Source organism: Lissotriton vulgaris, chromosome 3_1, assembly GCF_964263255.1.
Source record: "Lissotriton vulgaris chromosome 3_1, aLisVul1.2, whole genome shotgun sequence".
NCBI lineage: Eukaryota > Metazoa > Chordata > Amphibia > Caudata > Salamandridae > Lissotriton > Lissotriton vulgaris.
The window spans coordinates 866,645,552-866,662,005 of NC_141689.1; the positions used below are offsets into that span (position 1 = coordinate 866,645,552).

The 16,454-nt window shown below is 45.7% G+C and overlaps 1 protein-coding gene across 3 annotated transcripts in view; it reads left to right on the forward strand.

Annotated features, from left to right (window-relative positions):
* Positions 1-16,454, forward strand: part of FANCC (FA complementation group C) — a 1,396,321-nt gene that overhangs the window by 16,932 nt on the left and 1,362,935 nt on the right. For 2 of the 3 annotated variants that reach the window (XM_086961183.1, XM_086961186.1), the window contains exon 2: positions 15,609-15,919. In XM_086961183.1, coding sequence (XP_086817309.1) covers positions 15,752-15,919 — 168 coding nt within the window. In that variant the 5' untranslated portion in view covers positions 15,609-15,751. Of the gene's footprint in view, positions 1-15,608; positions 15,920-16,454 lie in introns of those variants that run through there. The other variant, XM_086961184.1, reaches the window with a different exon arrangement.

Genomic DNA, 16,454 nt, shown 5'->3' on the forward strand with positions numbered 1-16,454 from the left:
GGTCTTGTGCGCTTTTATTTGCGCGTTTTAAAGGGAAAACTTCATTTTAGATTTGTTGCGATTAGTGGGCTTGTTAGGACATACCTGCACATAAAATTTGTCATCTGCACCGCTGTTCGGCGGCCCGTTAGCTGGACTGGGGGTTAGGCGCCATCTTGGAAGGGGAAGTGCCGGCAAGGGACGCCATCTTTGTTGGCGTTCTAGCTGTTGCTGCAGACATAGCACGATTGGGTGCTATTTAAACGCCCCCATGATGACGCGCAGCGGTGACGCGCAGCGGGCGCGCCGGAGGCTCGCCAGAGGCGAGCCCATCTTTGCCCATCAGTGACCATCCGAGACCCGGGGCCAGAACCCCTGGCCCAAATTTGCCTTACACTAGATGTGAACTATTGGAGCTTAACATGGGTAAGTCCCACCTTGATCAGGATTGCATACATCTGTTGGCTCGGGAGGGCCTTTTGATTACATCTAAGAGCACAAGAGCGCGGCAGCGCGACTCCAATGCTCACGCTTTAAACTATGGCCTGTTGAATACGCGCTCTTTGCAGGGCCACAAGTTGAAGGTCTTTTCACTACTGGAAGACGGGGAGCTAGATGCCCTTGCGCTTACCGAAACATGGCTGGAGGATTGTTCGGCGCCGGATCTAGTGGCGGCCCTACCAGATAACTATCTGGCACTCCATTTCAATAGGGAGGGAGCTAAGAAAGGAGGTGGAGTAGCTCTTCTCTATCAGGCCCGTCTCCGCGCCGAAAGGTTTCTATCCGAAACCCTGGGGGGCGCAGAGGTTATGGGGGTAAAGCTCAGGCGGGGGGTGGTATGTGTGGTGTTTTTGGTGGTATACCGACCGCCTTGGGCTTCGCCAGAATTCCCGGTTCTCTTTATTAGATTGGTTCAGGATCTGCGTTCGAGATATGACAAAATGATTGTTGTCGGGGACTTCAACTACCATTGGGAAAAATCCCCTAAAGAGGGGCAAGCGCTACAGATTGAGGAGGCAATTTCCTCCTTGGACTTCACTCAACAGGTGAAGGGACCGACACACGAGAAGGGACATGTGCTTGATTTAGTTTGGACCACTATGCCAGTCCAGGGTTCTACAGAAATCTTGCCATGCGCCTGGTCTGACCACTCTTTAATAAGGGGCATAATTCTATTGAACGGCCACCTGTCCAAGCCTGGGGAAGGTTGGAAAATGGCCCGGAAGTGGAGAAACTTCGATGGGGAGAAAATGGTGCATCTCCTGGAAGAGTCTCCTTCAGTAAAGGAGCAGGACGCTAATATTGATGCCCTTTGTGGACACCTTCAGCATAGACTGGGGAGAGCCATTGATTTGGTGGCACCCCTTCGTAGGGTGAAGAAGGTGGAGAGAGGAGCTGGGGCTCCGTGGTATAATGACTCCTTACGGGATATGAAACGTGGGGTGAGGAGGAAAGAACGAGCATGGCGGAAAGAGTATGACGCCACTGCCAAGAAAGAATATATCTCATCCTTAGCGACTTACAAACTAGCCATCCAAACTAGGAAGGCTGCTTTCTTTGAGGAAAGAATAGTTGCAGCTAGAAATCCACAGAAGGAAATCTTTCGGGTCCTGGCTGAGCTCAGGATAAACAAAGAGCAAAGCACTGAGTTCGCCCAGGAGGATTGCCAGAGGTTCCAGGACTTCTTTGTGAACAAGATCTCCGATATTCTGGGAGAAATTGCTGCAACTACACCCCTCGACTGTCCTCGCCCACCTGACCACACTGCCCCGCCGGATATTATACCGTTAGCTGAGTTCTCCCCAATTGCAAAACAGGAACTACTTACGATTACGGACCGAGTCAAATCCGGCTCCCAGGCTGATCCATGCCCTCCTGATGTGTTTAAATTGGCACTGCCAGGTATTGAGATAGAAGTCTTGCATTTGTTGAACACTTCCCTTCACACAGGACAGGTCCCTCTAGCTTTCAAAGAGGCTTGCCTGATTCCTCTACTAAAAAAAACCTGGATCGGACACGAAGTGTTTGAAGAACTTCCGACCCATCTCCCAGTTGCCTTTTTTGGCTAAGGTGATTGAGCAGCATGTGCTGGCATTGCTCTCAGGACATCTAGAGAGCAACAACCTGTTGGAGTCCAATCAGGCAGGGTTCCGTGCCAATCATAGCACGGAATTAGTCATGCTATCAATCCTGGATGAATTGAGGAGTCGAGCTGATATAAAAACACCGAGCGCCCTGGTACTACAGGATCTCTCCGCTGCCTTTGATACCGTGTGTCATGAACAACTATTGTCGCGGTTGAGGTCTTTTGGTATCAGGGGTACAGCACATGCATGGCTTACATCATTCCTGCAGGGCAGGACACAAAGAGTACAGTTGGGAGACTTCCTTTCCACCTCTGCTCCCATCACTTGTGGGGTTCCACAGGGTTCTGCCCTGTCACCCCTACTCTTTAATATTTACTTGCAGCCATTAATTGCACTCCTGAATAGGATGGACTGCCTAGTATACAACTACGCCGATGACACCCAGATAATCATCCGGCTGGATGATGGCCCGGGAGCGTCTACCAGGTTGCAGGACATACTCAAAGCCACGGTTATTTGGATGTCCGAGAACTCCTTAAAAATCAACCCAGACAAGACGGAAGTGTTGCCTATTTCCATCACGAACAACCCCTGGAGCGAGAAATTCTGGCCTGTGGAGCTGGGTGTGCCACCGGAACCGGCGACTGCAGTCAAAAGTCTGGGCCTGTACGTGGATGATAAACTATCCATGAAAAAACAAGTCACCACGGTAGTGGGTATCTGTATAGGCCTGATGCGACAATTGAGGAAGATCTCTGCACTACTCTCATTTTCCACCTTGAGACAAGTGGTCTCAGCCACAATCCTGGCTAGGCTGGACTACGGAAACTCCCTGTATATCGGTCTACCCCAGCGGCTGCTGGATAAGCTACAGGGGGTTATGAATGACGCAGCCCGGCTGATTTACAAGAAACCTAGGACTGCCCACTCTTCCCCTCTGATGCAGGAGCTACATTGGCTCCCGATTCGGCAGAGGGTTGTATTCAAAGGATTGTGTATCGTACACAAGGCGCTGTATGGTAAGGCACCAAGATACTTGAAATCCCGCCTATCCCCATATACACCGAGCAGGACTTTGCGCTCGTCGGACAATACCCTCTTGTCCCAATCCCGTTTTAAACTGGCCACGGTGGGGGGACGTGCTTTCTCCAACACACTCCCAGCTTTGTGGAACAAACTGGCCCCAGAACTAAGGAAGGAATGCAATCTGTTATCCTTTAGAAAAAAGTTAAAAACTATACTGTTCAAGCAAGCATGGAGCAGCCTCTAGGCGTTGGGTTAAGATCAAGTAAATACCGAACCCCACTACGTAATCTGGACAAACAGCGCTTAGAGACCCCGGTGGTTATAACGCGCTATACAAATTAAATAAATAAATAAATAGCATAACAAAACACAACAAAACATAGCATAACAAAACAAAGCATAGCATAACAAAACATAGCATAGTATAACAAAACATAGCATACCAAAACAAAACATAGCATAACATAACAAAACATAGCATAACATAACAAAACATAGCATAACATAACAAAACATAGCATACCATAACAAACATAGCATAACATAGCATAACAAAACATAGCAAAACACAACAAAACATTGCATTGCATAACAAAACAAAACAGCATAGTTCACAGCATCACTCGTTCGCCATCACATCACTCAGCGCCACCACAGCATCAATCTGTGCAACCATTCAACAACAACTGGTTCAAATATAGTCTCTCAATGTTTCAAGCTTTATTACAAATGTAACAAAAAGACGTTAATATTTCACTTCTGTTCTTGGATTTTCGTCACAATAAAATACACTGAACATAATCTTCACAAGTTATTTACAAAAGTTTCAGCTATTGCCATTATAAATTACAATAACTTTTAGTTAAGTATTAATTAATAAAAAAAATTAAAAGCCATTGTTATTTGTAATATCAATAAATGTAAGTCAAGTAAATACAACACATATTGCATTACAAATGCTATAGGTGTCACATTTGCGAAAGTTATAACTATTGCCATTGTTAATGACAAATCTATTAATTTCGCTATTTTCAAAAACAAAACATAAATAAAAAATGTGTCATTTACAATACCAATAGCTCAAACTTTCCTAATGCGAGACCTATTGAATTGCAAATGCTTGTTCGTTCTTTTGAACTTTACTACCCTCAGTAAATATTGCACTCTTATCTTGTGGTCGACGCGCAGCCATAACTGCAGCTGGGACACCCTTGGCGACAGCACACTTGGGCTTCTCAAAACCAGCCCAGGCTTGAGACAACACGCCAGGCTTTATTAAATCTTCCCTACCTGGCTCACAAATTATTTTAATGGCCTCCCTTACTGCACAAGATTTTTCGGACATATTAACACATCACTAACCAAGAATAATTAGGACAAACTGATTTAATTGCCCCTCCCTCAGACCACAACGTTTGAATGACGCTCCTAACTAAACCTAAGCCCCCCTTGCATACCTTGACCTATCATGGCCCCACACTAAGCCTGGACTCCATCACCTGCTCCAGGCTGCCTGGGGGTGGACGCCCTGCGGATGCCACCCCCAAGAGCCCCACTTTCCTCTCAATGCTGCTTGACTGCCAAATAAGTAAACCACTTTGCAGTCAATTAGAAATATATATATATTTTTTTTTTACCTTTGAGAGCAGGTATTGCAGAGCAAACAATACTCAACTGAGCACTCACACCTTGCCATTTATCTCATCACTCAAGGAGCACCACAGAGTTGCGCAGCAAGATGGCTGCTTGTTAAAGTAGATCTCAAAGGCCTTAAAATGTCACCCATTTTCGAGTCGTTCTCAGCTTAGCTCCCCTGAGAGTTATCAGAGGAATGAGATGTCAAAAGTTGGTAGCATGTTGCGGTATATTGTTGGTGAGCTTAAAGAGACCCTGTCTCTCCAGTTTTGTGATGCCAGTAGATGGAGAGCTCAGGAACGCAGTGCTGCTCAGCAACGGGCTGCTGGAGAGTCTGCAGATCAGCCAGATCAGTGAAACAGCAAAGCTCCACATGGGCACAGGAGGACCTGTAGAATGTGAACCTCTAAAATCCTTCAGGTGAGAGAAGACCGGTAAAATGCACAGTACAGAGCTCCATATATTATAAATGTAGAAGTAAACTGCAAGCCATGAAGGGAAGAGAGACTACAGGATCTGCCACCCGTGGTATAAGATCAAGGGCCGCCGAAACATGGATTGGTCCAGCAGGTCTCTGAGTTGGTGCAGGAAGCAGGAGAGTTCTGGACACGCATATGGTATCCTTACATTGGTGGCCATACAGCAGGAGCCTGCTGGTACATAAGGAGGGGGATGCCCTTCTGAGTTAAAGCGGCCGTCACTTTTTAAATATTTTCAAGCAGAGTCAAGCTGCTTGTAATGTTTTAATGTTTGCTGCACTTCTCGATCCTCATGTAAAGAGTATACTAGATACATCCCTTTATATCAATGGGTATTGGCCACCTAAGTTAAGAGGAATATTTGCTATAAACCTCTTCCCAAATTGTTAATTCTCATATCTGGCTTGGGAATACACTGCTTGTGAGTTGTATCATCCTCAGGTCTACATTGAGTTATGATCTGTATGTCAGTGCTAGACGTGTTTTTTCATTGTGAGTGCATGATTGGAAGCAGCGGTTCCATAACTGTTCGCTCCCACAGATTACTTAGCTGCTCAAACTAGTCAGCTGTGGTGTGCTACAAGGTTCAATCATGTTCCCCCCCATATCATTCAACATCAATATGCAGCCTTTGGCTATGTTAGTCCATCTTGAAGACTTCACTTCTACAGATAAGCATATGACATGCTGCTGATGTTCGGGCTTTCACAGTACACTTGATTGGACATTGAGAGTCATGCACCTTTGTCTTTCATAGTTCTCAACTTAATCCTTCCAAGATGGAGGTGCTTCTAATGCCATCTGAAAATGTAATTGCCTAACTGGTGTCTGGTTGTGGACTCACACTCCTGCCAAAGCAGTAAGTAAACTGGGGATTTGTACTGATTGTAAACTGTCTTGAGACCCATGTGTTCCATATGGCCAGTTCAAGCTCCCTGCAGATAAAATCTACAATTAATGCTGAATGTGATTGAGCCACACATTCTTGTGTTGGTTGTCACCTACTCAGTCCAGTCATCGTTGGACTACAGCAATTCCATCTATTGGAGCATTGAACTTCTGAAAAGCTACTACAGCGGTTGACATGCATCCCAAATGTGGCCACTCTTTTTATAATGGGTTTATCTAGACTGGACAATATTATCTGGTCTTAGTTTAGTGTTATTTAAGCAATATCTCTCATGCCTATGGCTGTTCATCAGCACGGTACCCCCCTACACTACATGTTCTGGTGAACACACTAAAATGGTAGGTAGTTCGTCTACCACCAGTGGATCTCAGAAGGACTGTTGAAACATTGATAGGGCTTTCTTAGTGTAAGCCCTCGAATGCTGAGACTCCCCATGTCCCTTTGCACAGAAAGCTATATCCTAAAATGTAGGAAATCCCTTAAAGCTTTTTTCATTTTCCTGGTTGTGTATAATGTGATTTTATTTGTTGTGTGCCATGATAAGCACTTTGAAGCTGTGACAAAGTATTGCACTATAAATTAAATTAACATAACACAGCATTTCACATGCATTCCCTCGCTGACATCCAATTCTGCATCTTCTGCCTCTGATGGTTTGCTTCTTAGATTCTGTATGTTTTTTGCTTTCGTCTATGGTGATTCTCATTTGCCTTGCCAGTCATTGGATTCTTGAAGCCTAGAATCCAGAAACGGCCTTCCTTTCAGATGTTTAGCGTTGTCAGCTGTAGGAGCATGCACTTTGTGGACATTTATTTGTTACTTTTATAGAGCTGTTACTACACTCTACAATCATCAGTTAGCAAAAGAGAGTAAAGGACGCAGGACAACAAGATAACAGAGAAATTGTGATGTAAGCAAACAACGGTTGAGTTGGAAAATTCATGGAGGTTGAGGGGAATTATATAGCATTTTTGATGATGAAGCTGATAGGAAGTTCCTGCATCAGTGTGAAAGTGTGAAACAAGAATTTTCAGTAAGTGTTAAACAAAAGATGGTTCAGGACAAGTGAGATATCTTTCTAAGCGCCTTGGAACCCTCTGGGTATGTAGTGCGCTATATAAATTTTCTGACTTGACTTGACTTGACTTGAGAGAACTGAGTTTCGTGTTCTGTGAGGCGCAACAGAGTATGCTCGCATTGCAGTTTTGGCTTTTTGTAGTGTAGAATAGTGAGTTATTTGAATACATATTTGCTACAGGTTTGAAGCAGGCCACCGAAGATGGGAATCTTTGAAAGCAATGTAGCAGATTTGAAAATAATGCATGCATTAACAGGTAGAGAGTGATGATTGATGTGAATTTGGAGATTGAGTGTCATATTCCATCAGCCCTGCTATCAGGCCACAGAGTACGTAGTTAGAGTTCTTGGAGGTGGAAAACGAGCAGTCAGGATTACCAGTTTGTTTGAAGTGTAAAAATACAACAATGGTGGCTTGGCTACGAAGCAGTGGTCAGAGGAGGGTTGAAGTTTTATTCTGCTAAATAGTTGGAGCTTGAAGATAAAGTATTTATAGATTTTATCAATATGATTTAAGAGATTGAGAGAAGATTCCTATTGAATGTCTAGAGTTTAGATGTATTGGTTATCTGAGGAGAAGGTGTGTAGGAGGCTGGTTAGGGTATGTGCTCACCTATTTAAGGGCGGTACCGTGCACTTATCCAGGAAACCCTTATGGTGATTTTAGTGGTCTTTGATAACCATAGAAGGCTCTGCTCCAGGCTTATCTCGAAGGAGTTTTAAGCAGGTTGCTTTACCAGTTTAATCATGGACTGTAGGTTAAACGAAAAAGAACAACACAGTAGGTATATAAAAAAATACTTCTATTTATTACACAACACTCACTAACACATTGGTATATCTCCTACCCGGAGATATAAATACAATACACCAAAATTACTTCAATTGAATACGGTAAGGAGCACCAAATCCATTGGTCTCCAGGGGAGACCAAACCATATACTAACAAAGTGGAATGAGAACTGTAGGAGGGGACAGGACATGGACCAAAAGACCCAGAGGAGCCGTGGACCCAAGGAACCACCCAAGGTAAGTACCCAGGAGACCCACCGGGGCTGTGTGCAGAGTGCGATCACAGCTTTGGGCCCAATTGAAGTCAATGGAGAAGTCACGGTTGCAGGTTTGCAGAAAAGGAACATTCCCAAAGGACCTCGAAGAATTCCCTTGGAGGATGAAAGGTTGAGGAGCCACCCCATATGAAGATGCTCCGGAGACCAGGTTACCCACACAAGGGAAGCCAGGTGCATAGGGGTGAAGAGATGATGGAAACCTCTGTAGACGACATTGGAAGACTTTGAGAAAGGTGCCTCTGGAGAACAAGGTGAAGAAGTCCGGTGGAATCCAAGGGTGGATTCTGGAAGTAAAGAACCTGCAAGCAGAGGGGACATATTCAATGCCACTCAGGAATGACTAGAAGGCACAGAAGAGCAATGCTCATCGATGTCGGACGGTTCAGACGAGTTGACGGTGACCATGTCGCTGTAGCTGGGAGGGCCTGGGGACACTGTAGAAGACCAAGAGCTGTGCACAAGCAGTCCAACGTCGGATGCCGGTGACCAGGGCTCGGCGTCTGGTGGAAGCGCCAACAAGCCTTGGTAGCCGCAACGGACATGGAAAACGAAGAAGGAGCAATGTTGGGACAAGCAAGGTCCAAGGGACTCACCACACGTAGGAGAGTCAGAGAAGGCCCCAAGCAAGCAGAGGGCGATGTACTCGGCAGGAAGAGATGCTGGAGGCTGGGGCCTTCTTTTAGCCCAAAGATTTGTGGATTTGTTTTCATCCAATTAAAATATTTTTTTTCATTGTACAGAGTTACAAAACAAGGGCTTTCATAACTACTGAAATTTATTTAGAAATGTTTGTACAGTTCACTTTTTAGCTACTTACATGTGTGTTAGAATAAAACATGATATCCCATAACCTTTCATTTCACGCTTTTTGTTCAGCATGTTTGTCAAACAGTTAACTTTGCAAAATCCTGCAGCCAGAGAAAGAAAAGTAATTGTAGATGTAAATTGACTTCTGAATTCTGTCTCTGAACACAGTATATCATATGAGTTGTTCTGGGTCAGTGTCGAGTTAGTTGAAGTCCAAGAGCCACCACCCCATCTCCAAATCGTCTATCACTTTGTCTGAGCCATTACTTGTAAGTTTTAAACCTATAGGAAAAGTCCAAAGGTATTTATTAGGTTTCTCATTCATTATCTGTATCAGCACATTGAGGTCTTTCTTGCAGGGAACTCCAATTAGATCTTGATAGAGAGATGTGGAAGACCCCGCGTAATGGAGCCATAAAGCCATAGATCTGGCCCTCCTGATGATGTCCTTCTCGGCCATTGGGTCAGTAAGGTTTACCACAATGTGCCTGGGTCTGATATTGGTGTCCCTGAAGTGTTTGTCCCCCTCTATGTACTCTGACTGTGAGCTGTGGTAATCTGGCAGTCTTGCGAATGGATGCAAACATGTGTTTCAAACAGCCACAGATCTCTTCTCCCTCCGTGACCACTTTCTAATTTCAGATGTGGATGTTCTCCCTCCTGGACCTATTCTCAAGATCCTCACATTTGTCCTGTAGCAGATTAGCTAGAGGTTTCAAATAGGCAATTGATGTGTGGATTAGGTATCATTTATTTGCATTGGTGTCTAGTTGCTTTTCACTTGCGTCCACCGGTCAGTTATAACCTGAGTGTTTGATTTTTATCCCAGCTAAGTCTTCTTAAGGCTTTAAGTCCTTCTGCCATAGTTTTTTTCAGATCCAGTTTCAGTTCAGTAAGGCAGGATTGAAGGGCTTCTTTCGAGATTGAATTTGAAGACTGTACATCCATGGACGTAATTTCTCCTAAGTTGTCCAGTGACTCCTTTCATGCCAAGATTTTCGTAATGCCCTCACTTTGTGGTGGTTTTGGTATAATTGTTGGGGTGCAAACACCAAGATGAATATCCAGTTAGTGCCTGCACCTTTTCCTGAGGTCAACGCCTCCTTGATGGTAATAACTCCCTCTCCTCTCAAGGTGGCTTCTATATCGTCATGGGTTTAGAAGACTGGATTCTGGGTGTTTGCCTAGCTCAGGATTCTATGAGCCGCACCCCAGCCACAGCCCTCCTCTTCTTGGCGCTAATCACTGAGGCTATGATGTGGTCGCACATGATCCCAAGGCAAAAGGGATGGCCTCCAAGGGAGCACTGGTGCTGTCTGCAGTGCCACACCTCCTTCATGCTGCAGCGGTACCTGCTTCCGCACAGTGACTCCTGTCCGGCCTCTGCCACCACCAACCCCATTTACCCCCTCAAAGGTGTGTGTGTGTGTGTGTGGTGCAAGGGAACCCCATGTGTCCAAAACCCGAGGCCTTTGGCACAACTTCTTTCCAACAACTACTCTGGTGCCCAAGGTTGGGTTCAGCATTGACTCTGCCATCAGTTGCCTCTTGGTGGGAGACCCACAGTGGGTGCAATTACACCAATCCTGAGGCAGGGCCCAGAGTAGTGCAGAACGGCTGGTACACCTAATAGTCAGGTCGATGTGAAGATTCTCTGCATTTTGGTTTAGCCTTGATCATGGATCTTTCACGTAAACTCTGCTGTTGGTTTATGTGTATTTATTTTTGACTAATGTGATTTCAGTTTTATCTTTTCACACTTCATCTTCATAGAATGGTTTCAGGTTTGCCTACAAACCTTGATCCATACCCAGGAATCAGGCTCTCCTCGCATTAAGGTTGTTTGTATACCTTGAGAGGAAGGTGGGCACTAAGCCTCTGTGGAGTGGTTTTCAGTGGTTGTAGTAAAATCTGCCAGCCTCAGCCTATCAAATTATAGATGCTCAATGCTGCCTTGCGGTCATCAAAGTATTGTTTTCTGTGCCTCTATTGACCAAATCTGCAGCTTGCTGCAGGAAAACAATATAAGGATTGGGTCTCTCTTGTCATGCTTTGTCCAGTGCCCACAGATTAATGTTATAGTCTGTTTACCTGCTTCTCCACTCGCTGTTAAGATAGCTAGACTGGTGTTCAGAGCTGGTAGAGATCCAGACAGTTTTTAGCTTCCTCACCTTGGGGTCCCCCATACTTCCTTCCATGCCTGTTGTGCCTCTCATCACCAATAATGCTTCCTATGACCTGAGCACTACCAGCTTTGCCGCTGATCTGCTCTGCACAGATTCTTTTATCACTTGTACGCTGGAACATGTAGCATCTCACCTGAGAGTATCCAGTTTAGTAGTAAGGTTGCCACCCCCGCTAATCATTTTTAACACCATAGTATGGACTCTTCATGGCGGTTCCACACTGGCGATCTTCGAATTGTGCAGCATCCTAATTCACGCTTCTCTCTGAAGGCAGGCTAGATGTGTGTTTCGCAATGCATGTAGTGAACAAGACCTTTCTAACGCCAGGGGTGGCTGCTACACTAAGGCGGAGGAGCGTCGCACCACTGCTCTTAGAGCAATAGAAAAATTAAATTATAACATTATTGTCATTTTATTTTTCATAGCTACGGGGCTAGGTTAGGGCGGGGCTGTGGTCACAGGTGGAGGAGTAGTGGGCACACTATAAGTGCGCATGATGTTTTGGCCGGCCGTCTTGGGCCGGCCAAACAGTCATGCACACTTTGCATGCTCCCCACCAGGCTGTATTCCAGCCTGGGTGTAGAACATGCTCAGGCTCATAGTCCCTGTTTGAGTGCCGAACCACGGCGCTTAGACAAATCACAACGCTGCTGTCTTGGTGACAGCAGCGTCGTAGTTGGCTATGGGGAGCCTGGCTGCTTCCTGATTCCAGACTCGGAGTCAGAAAGAGAAGCAGAGAGACGACGGTTGAGAGACAGCAGAAGAGGTAAGTTTTTTTAAAATAAAATATTTTTTTTATTGTTTTCAAGCCACTTCCGCCCGCCTGCCCCACCACCCCATTCCCTACCCCACCAGCCACGGCCTGTTCTCTACTAGTCACCACTGCCAAACACCCAGTCTCTGGATAAATGCCGATTTGTTTTTGTCACAAACTCCAGCATGCCTAGCAAATCCTTTTTTGGTGTTGCTTGACAGTGCCACTTCAGTTTGGTGGTAATTTGCAATTTCTTAAAGTGCTGTGTGGCGCACATATATGCCCTTAGCGCATGTATGTGTGCCACATGTGCACACAAGTTTATTTCCAAAATCGCCCGGATCATAGCCTCCCTCCCACCTCCCAGTCTATCTAACCTCACGGACAAAGAGGTAGCCACCAACCCTACAGGCAACATCCCACACCCACAGTTGTCCACATTTAGGGCAATATCTCTGGACGAAGTAGGAACAACTCTGGCCAAGATGAAAAGCGGCTCTCCCCTTGACCCTGCCCCCATCAGATTCCTGAAAACAGTGGCCCCTACCATAGTACCCACTATCATGGAACTGATCAACATCTCGCTATCCCAAGGCTCTGTCCCTCCGAGCTGGAAGAGTGCTGTTGTCAAGGCTTTTCTTAAGAAACCTCAACTGGACCCCTCCGATCTGGCCAACTACAGGCCGATCTCGCTTCTCCCATGCTTTAGCAAGATGGCCGAGAAACTGGTCAATGTGCAACTGTCCCAGTTCCTCGAATCCAATAATCTTCTGCGTCGGTCCCAAACTGGATTCCGTCCCGGCCACGGCACGGACACCGCCCTCCTCGCTGTCATCGAGGAGGCAAGGTGCATTCTGGATTCAGGAGGATCAGTGGCTGTGATCCTCCTGGACCTCAGTGCAGCCTTTGATACGGTGAACCACCGTGTCCTACTCCACCGGTTGGCCGGGGCAGGAATCGCGGGCACCGCGCTCGCATGGATAGAATCTTTTCTATCAGGCCGCTCATTCCAGGTATGGGACGGCAACTCCCACTCAGCCCCTCTCCCCCTTTCTAGCGGAGTCCCCCAGGGGTCTTCGCTAAGCCCCACCTTGTTTAATGCATACATGGCCCCTCTTGAGGATGTCGTCGCCCCATTCGGGATAAAGATAGTGAGCTACGCGGACGACACGCAACTGGTCGTCTCGTTCTCACACCTTGACAACCACCCAGACAATCTGCTGAACTGCCTCCAGGATATCCACCACTGGATGTGCGAGTCATCACTAAAGCTCAACGGAGCAAAAACCGAAGTCATGCTCATGGGTAAGAAATGGACCACCATTCCCCCATCGGTCTGGCCAGACGTTTTCGGCGAGGTGCCCATCCCGAAAAAAGAAATTAAGACATTGGGAGTCTGGCTGGAACCTGAGCTGTCTATGAAGACCCAGGCAGCTAAAACAGCAGGAACCTGTTTTGGACTCATGTGATCCATGCGCAAGATCCTTCCACTACTTCCTCCCTTATCAAGGAGACTCCTGGTTCAAGGTCTGATCCTTGCCCGGCTAGACTATAACAACGCCGTCTACCTCGGAGCCCCTGAATCTACCCTGGCAAAACTCCAGCGCACTCAAAATGCGGCTGCCCGGCTCCTTATGAGTCTCCCCTCCAGAGCCTCTGCCAGACCAGCGCTCAAGGCCCTACACTGGCTCCCAGTGCGTCAGGATAGAATTCAAGGCTCTGTGCACCGCCCACAAACTCCTCAACGGTCTACGCCCCTCTATCCTGAAAGACATGGTCACCCCCTACAAGGCCCCCAGACTCCTGCGCTCGGATAACGAACGCTTGGCCATTGTCCCTAGATTTAGGAAGGTACGCACCGGCGGTCGACGCTTCGCAGTAAAAGCGTCCTCAGGATGGAACTCACTCCCCCGCAGCCTGCGACTGGAACCCTGCCATCTGCTCTTCCGTAAAAAATTGAAAACTCTTCTTTTCCCCAAATAGCCCCCCCCCCAGCCCCCCCCCCCCCCCCCCCCCGGTCTCCACAAGTTTTACAGCGCGGGGATGCCTCCGGGTCACCAGGCGCTCTATAAATCGCTAAATAAATAAATAAAATAAATTTCAGGGGTGAAAAAGGGTGTCCTATTGACACCCTTGCAATCTTGAAATTGCATTCTCAATTTGCGATTCTCTAATTGAGAATAGCAAATTGAGAATGTCTTCCCATTCATTTGTATGGACCTTCTAGCCCACAGGAATAATGGGAAGGTATTCCTTATTTGCCAATCTCAATTTGAGTTTCGCAAATAAGGAATAGGTGGGATTTGCAAAATAATTTGCTAATCCTCCCTACATTGCGTTTTGAGATTCTCTAATTGTGATTCCCTAAAAATCGCAATTTGAGAATCGCAAAACACGTATTACCTACATATAGCCCTTAGATCATTTATTGTGTTTTTTTCTCTGGCAGCAGCACAGATGGTAGGAGGGTAGTCATTAACCTACATGGAATTTTAGGTCTGGCTTGGCAACGCAACAGTTACCTGACCCTTGAACCTACAGCAATATTATTCTATAGTTCTTTGATTCCACACATACATATCAATTACCATCCAGTCTCCTTGTAATGCTTCACATTATCACCGGATATTCCTCTAAAGCCAGACCTATGGTCATTACCAATGCTTGTTTCCATTTTAGAGTCTTAGCAAAGGAGACTATATTCAGAGTATCACTGTTGCCTCATGAACCTTGGTTGCATAATGTTTGATTCTGGCCCAAGTCCCGATAGCTGACTCTTTTGTAATACAATATGGCTCCACCTAATGCATGTCTACTCTGCTTATTGGCAGTCTTCTTCCATGTCCAATTGCAGTGCCAACATCATTGCACCAGGAGAAGCAAGTCCTGCATGCTCTCTTGTATCTTCCTTTGTCTCCAACTAACTGCTCCTAGACTGTTTCCTTTTGTGTGATCAGAAGCCCGCCATTAAAGTAGCAACAAGTAGATGTTAAAACACCATGAGTTAAAATCAAAGACTCATATTTTCATACACACCTTCTTTGAAAAACTGGCATAAAACAGGAACTAAACAGTGAGGCTTAGGACGAAACTCTGCTTCCTTAGCTCACATTACGGATATATGTTTTTGGATGCTTAGAATTTCGTTGAGCGCTATATTATCTTGAATTTTTTGTCATGTGCCAAATTCTTAACAATGGATACCAAATGGACTATCACATATTTGGATAGAATAAGCTTGTAGAGTATGCCAAAAGACAATTGGCGAAAAATCTGTGTGATAGATAACACGTGCAAACGTTGTTATAATCTTTATTTTACCACAGTGCAACAAAACACCTCTCAGCTTGAGTCCAAGTAGGCCTGGTGTAAAATATCTTCCTTACCTGCTCCATAAAATAAGTATCGGTGAGGTTGGCATTAATAATGCTTACTATTCGAATGAGTCCTTTATAAACATTTAATGATCGTTTAAGAAAAGAATTCCAACAATGACTAACTTTTGTTGTTAATATCAGAGCGCCCACTGAGTGATTTTAAAAATGATCATTTGAATATTTTTCTGGTAAACATGAGCAAACTTCCTTTTTTATTTCAGGTACTTATTTACTTCGGAGCAAGGTACAGCAAGTGTTCAGAAGCCTTGGCAATTCTGATTCCTGAAACCAGTAAGCGACCTCATCACTGAAAATTGTGGGTTCAAGCAACAGTATCATTTCTGACCGTGCCTCATACCCTGGGATGGCTCAGGACACCAAAGAACCTCCTGGTTTGAATTTTGACTTTTGGCTGACTAAGGCTGTTGAGTGGGGACAGGCAGGCAGTCTGGAATCTCAGCAAGATGTCTGCCTTCACCTCCCAAAGTTAAAGGTGTTCTTACTACAGGTTCATGAGGCATTGCAACACATGGTGAGTGACACTTGTTAATGAATGGGTAGTTTTAAGGATGGACAAACCAATAATCTTTACCTGATTTAGGCAGCCATGTCTGCAGCAGAGAGCCTCGTGCTACGGCTCTAATGCGTTGATGTATTGCACCCCTTTGAGGAAACCATACTGGTAAATCAGTTTGTTGCACCTCTGTTGTTTTGTGAAAGCAGGAACGTAGCTTAGCAATGCAATCGGTCTTGCCTTTGGGACCTTATAAGTATTTAGCTATGCAGCACATTATTGTGTATACAGCAACATTTACTGTTCTACTGCTCATGAAGCAATGAAAGGCTGCAATACCACAGGCTGTCACTAGGGGTACCTTGGGACCTCTTTTGGACATATCAGGTAATGCACCCTGCAATATGGATAGGTAAAGAATATGACGCAACTGTGAGAGCTGACGACTGGGGAGCTGGGGATCTGTGTTTGAGTCTGGGGTCGGCTCAGCCTCCTGTGATTATGGCTGATCTTTTAATTTCCCCTGAGTGCCTGGATAGCTGTGCTATATAAA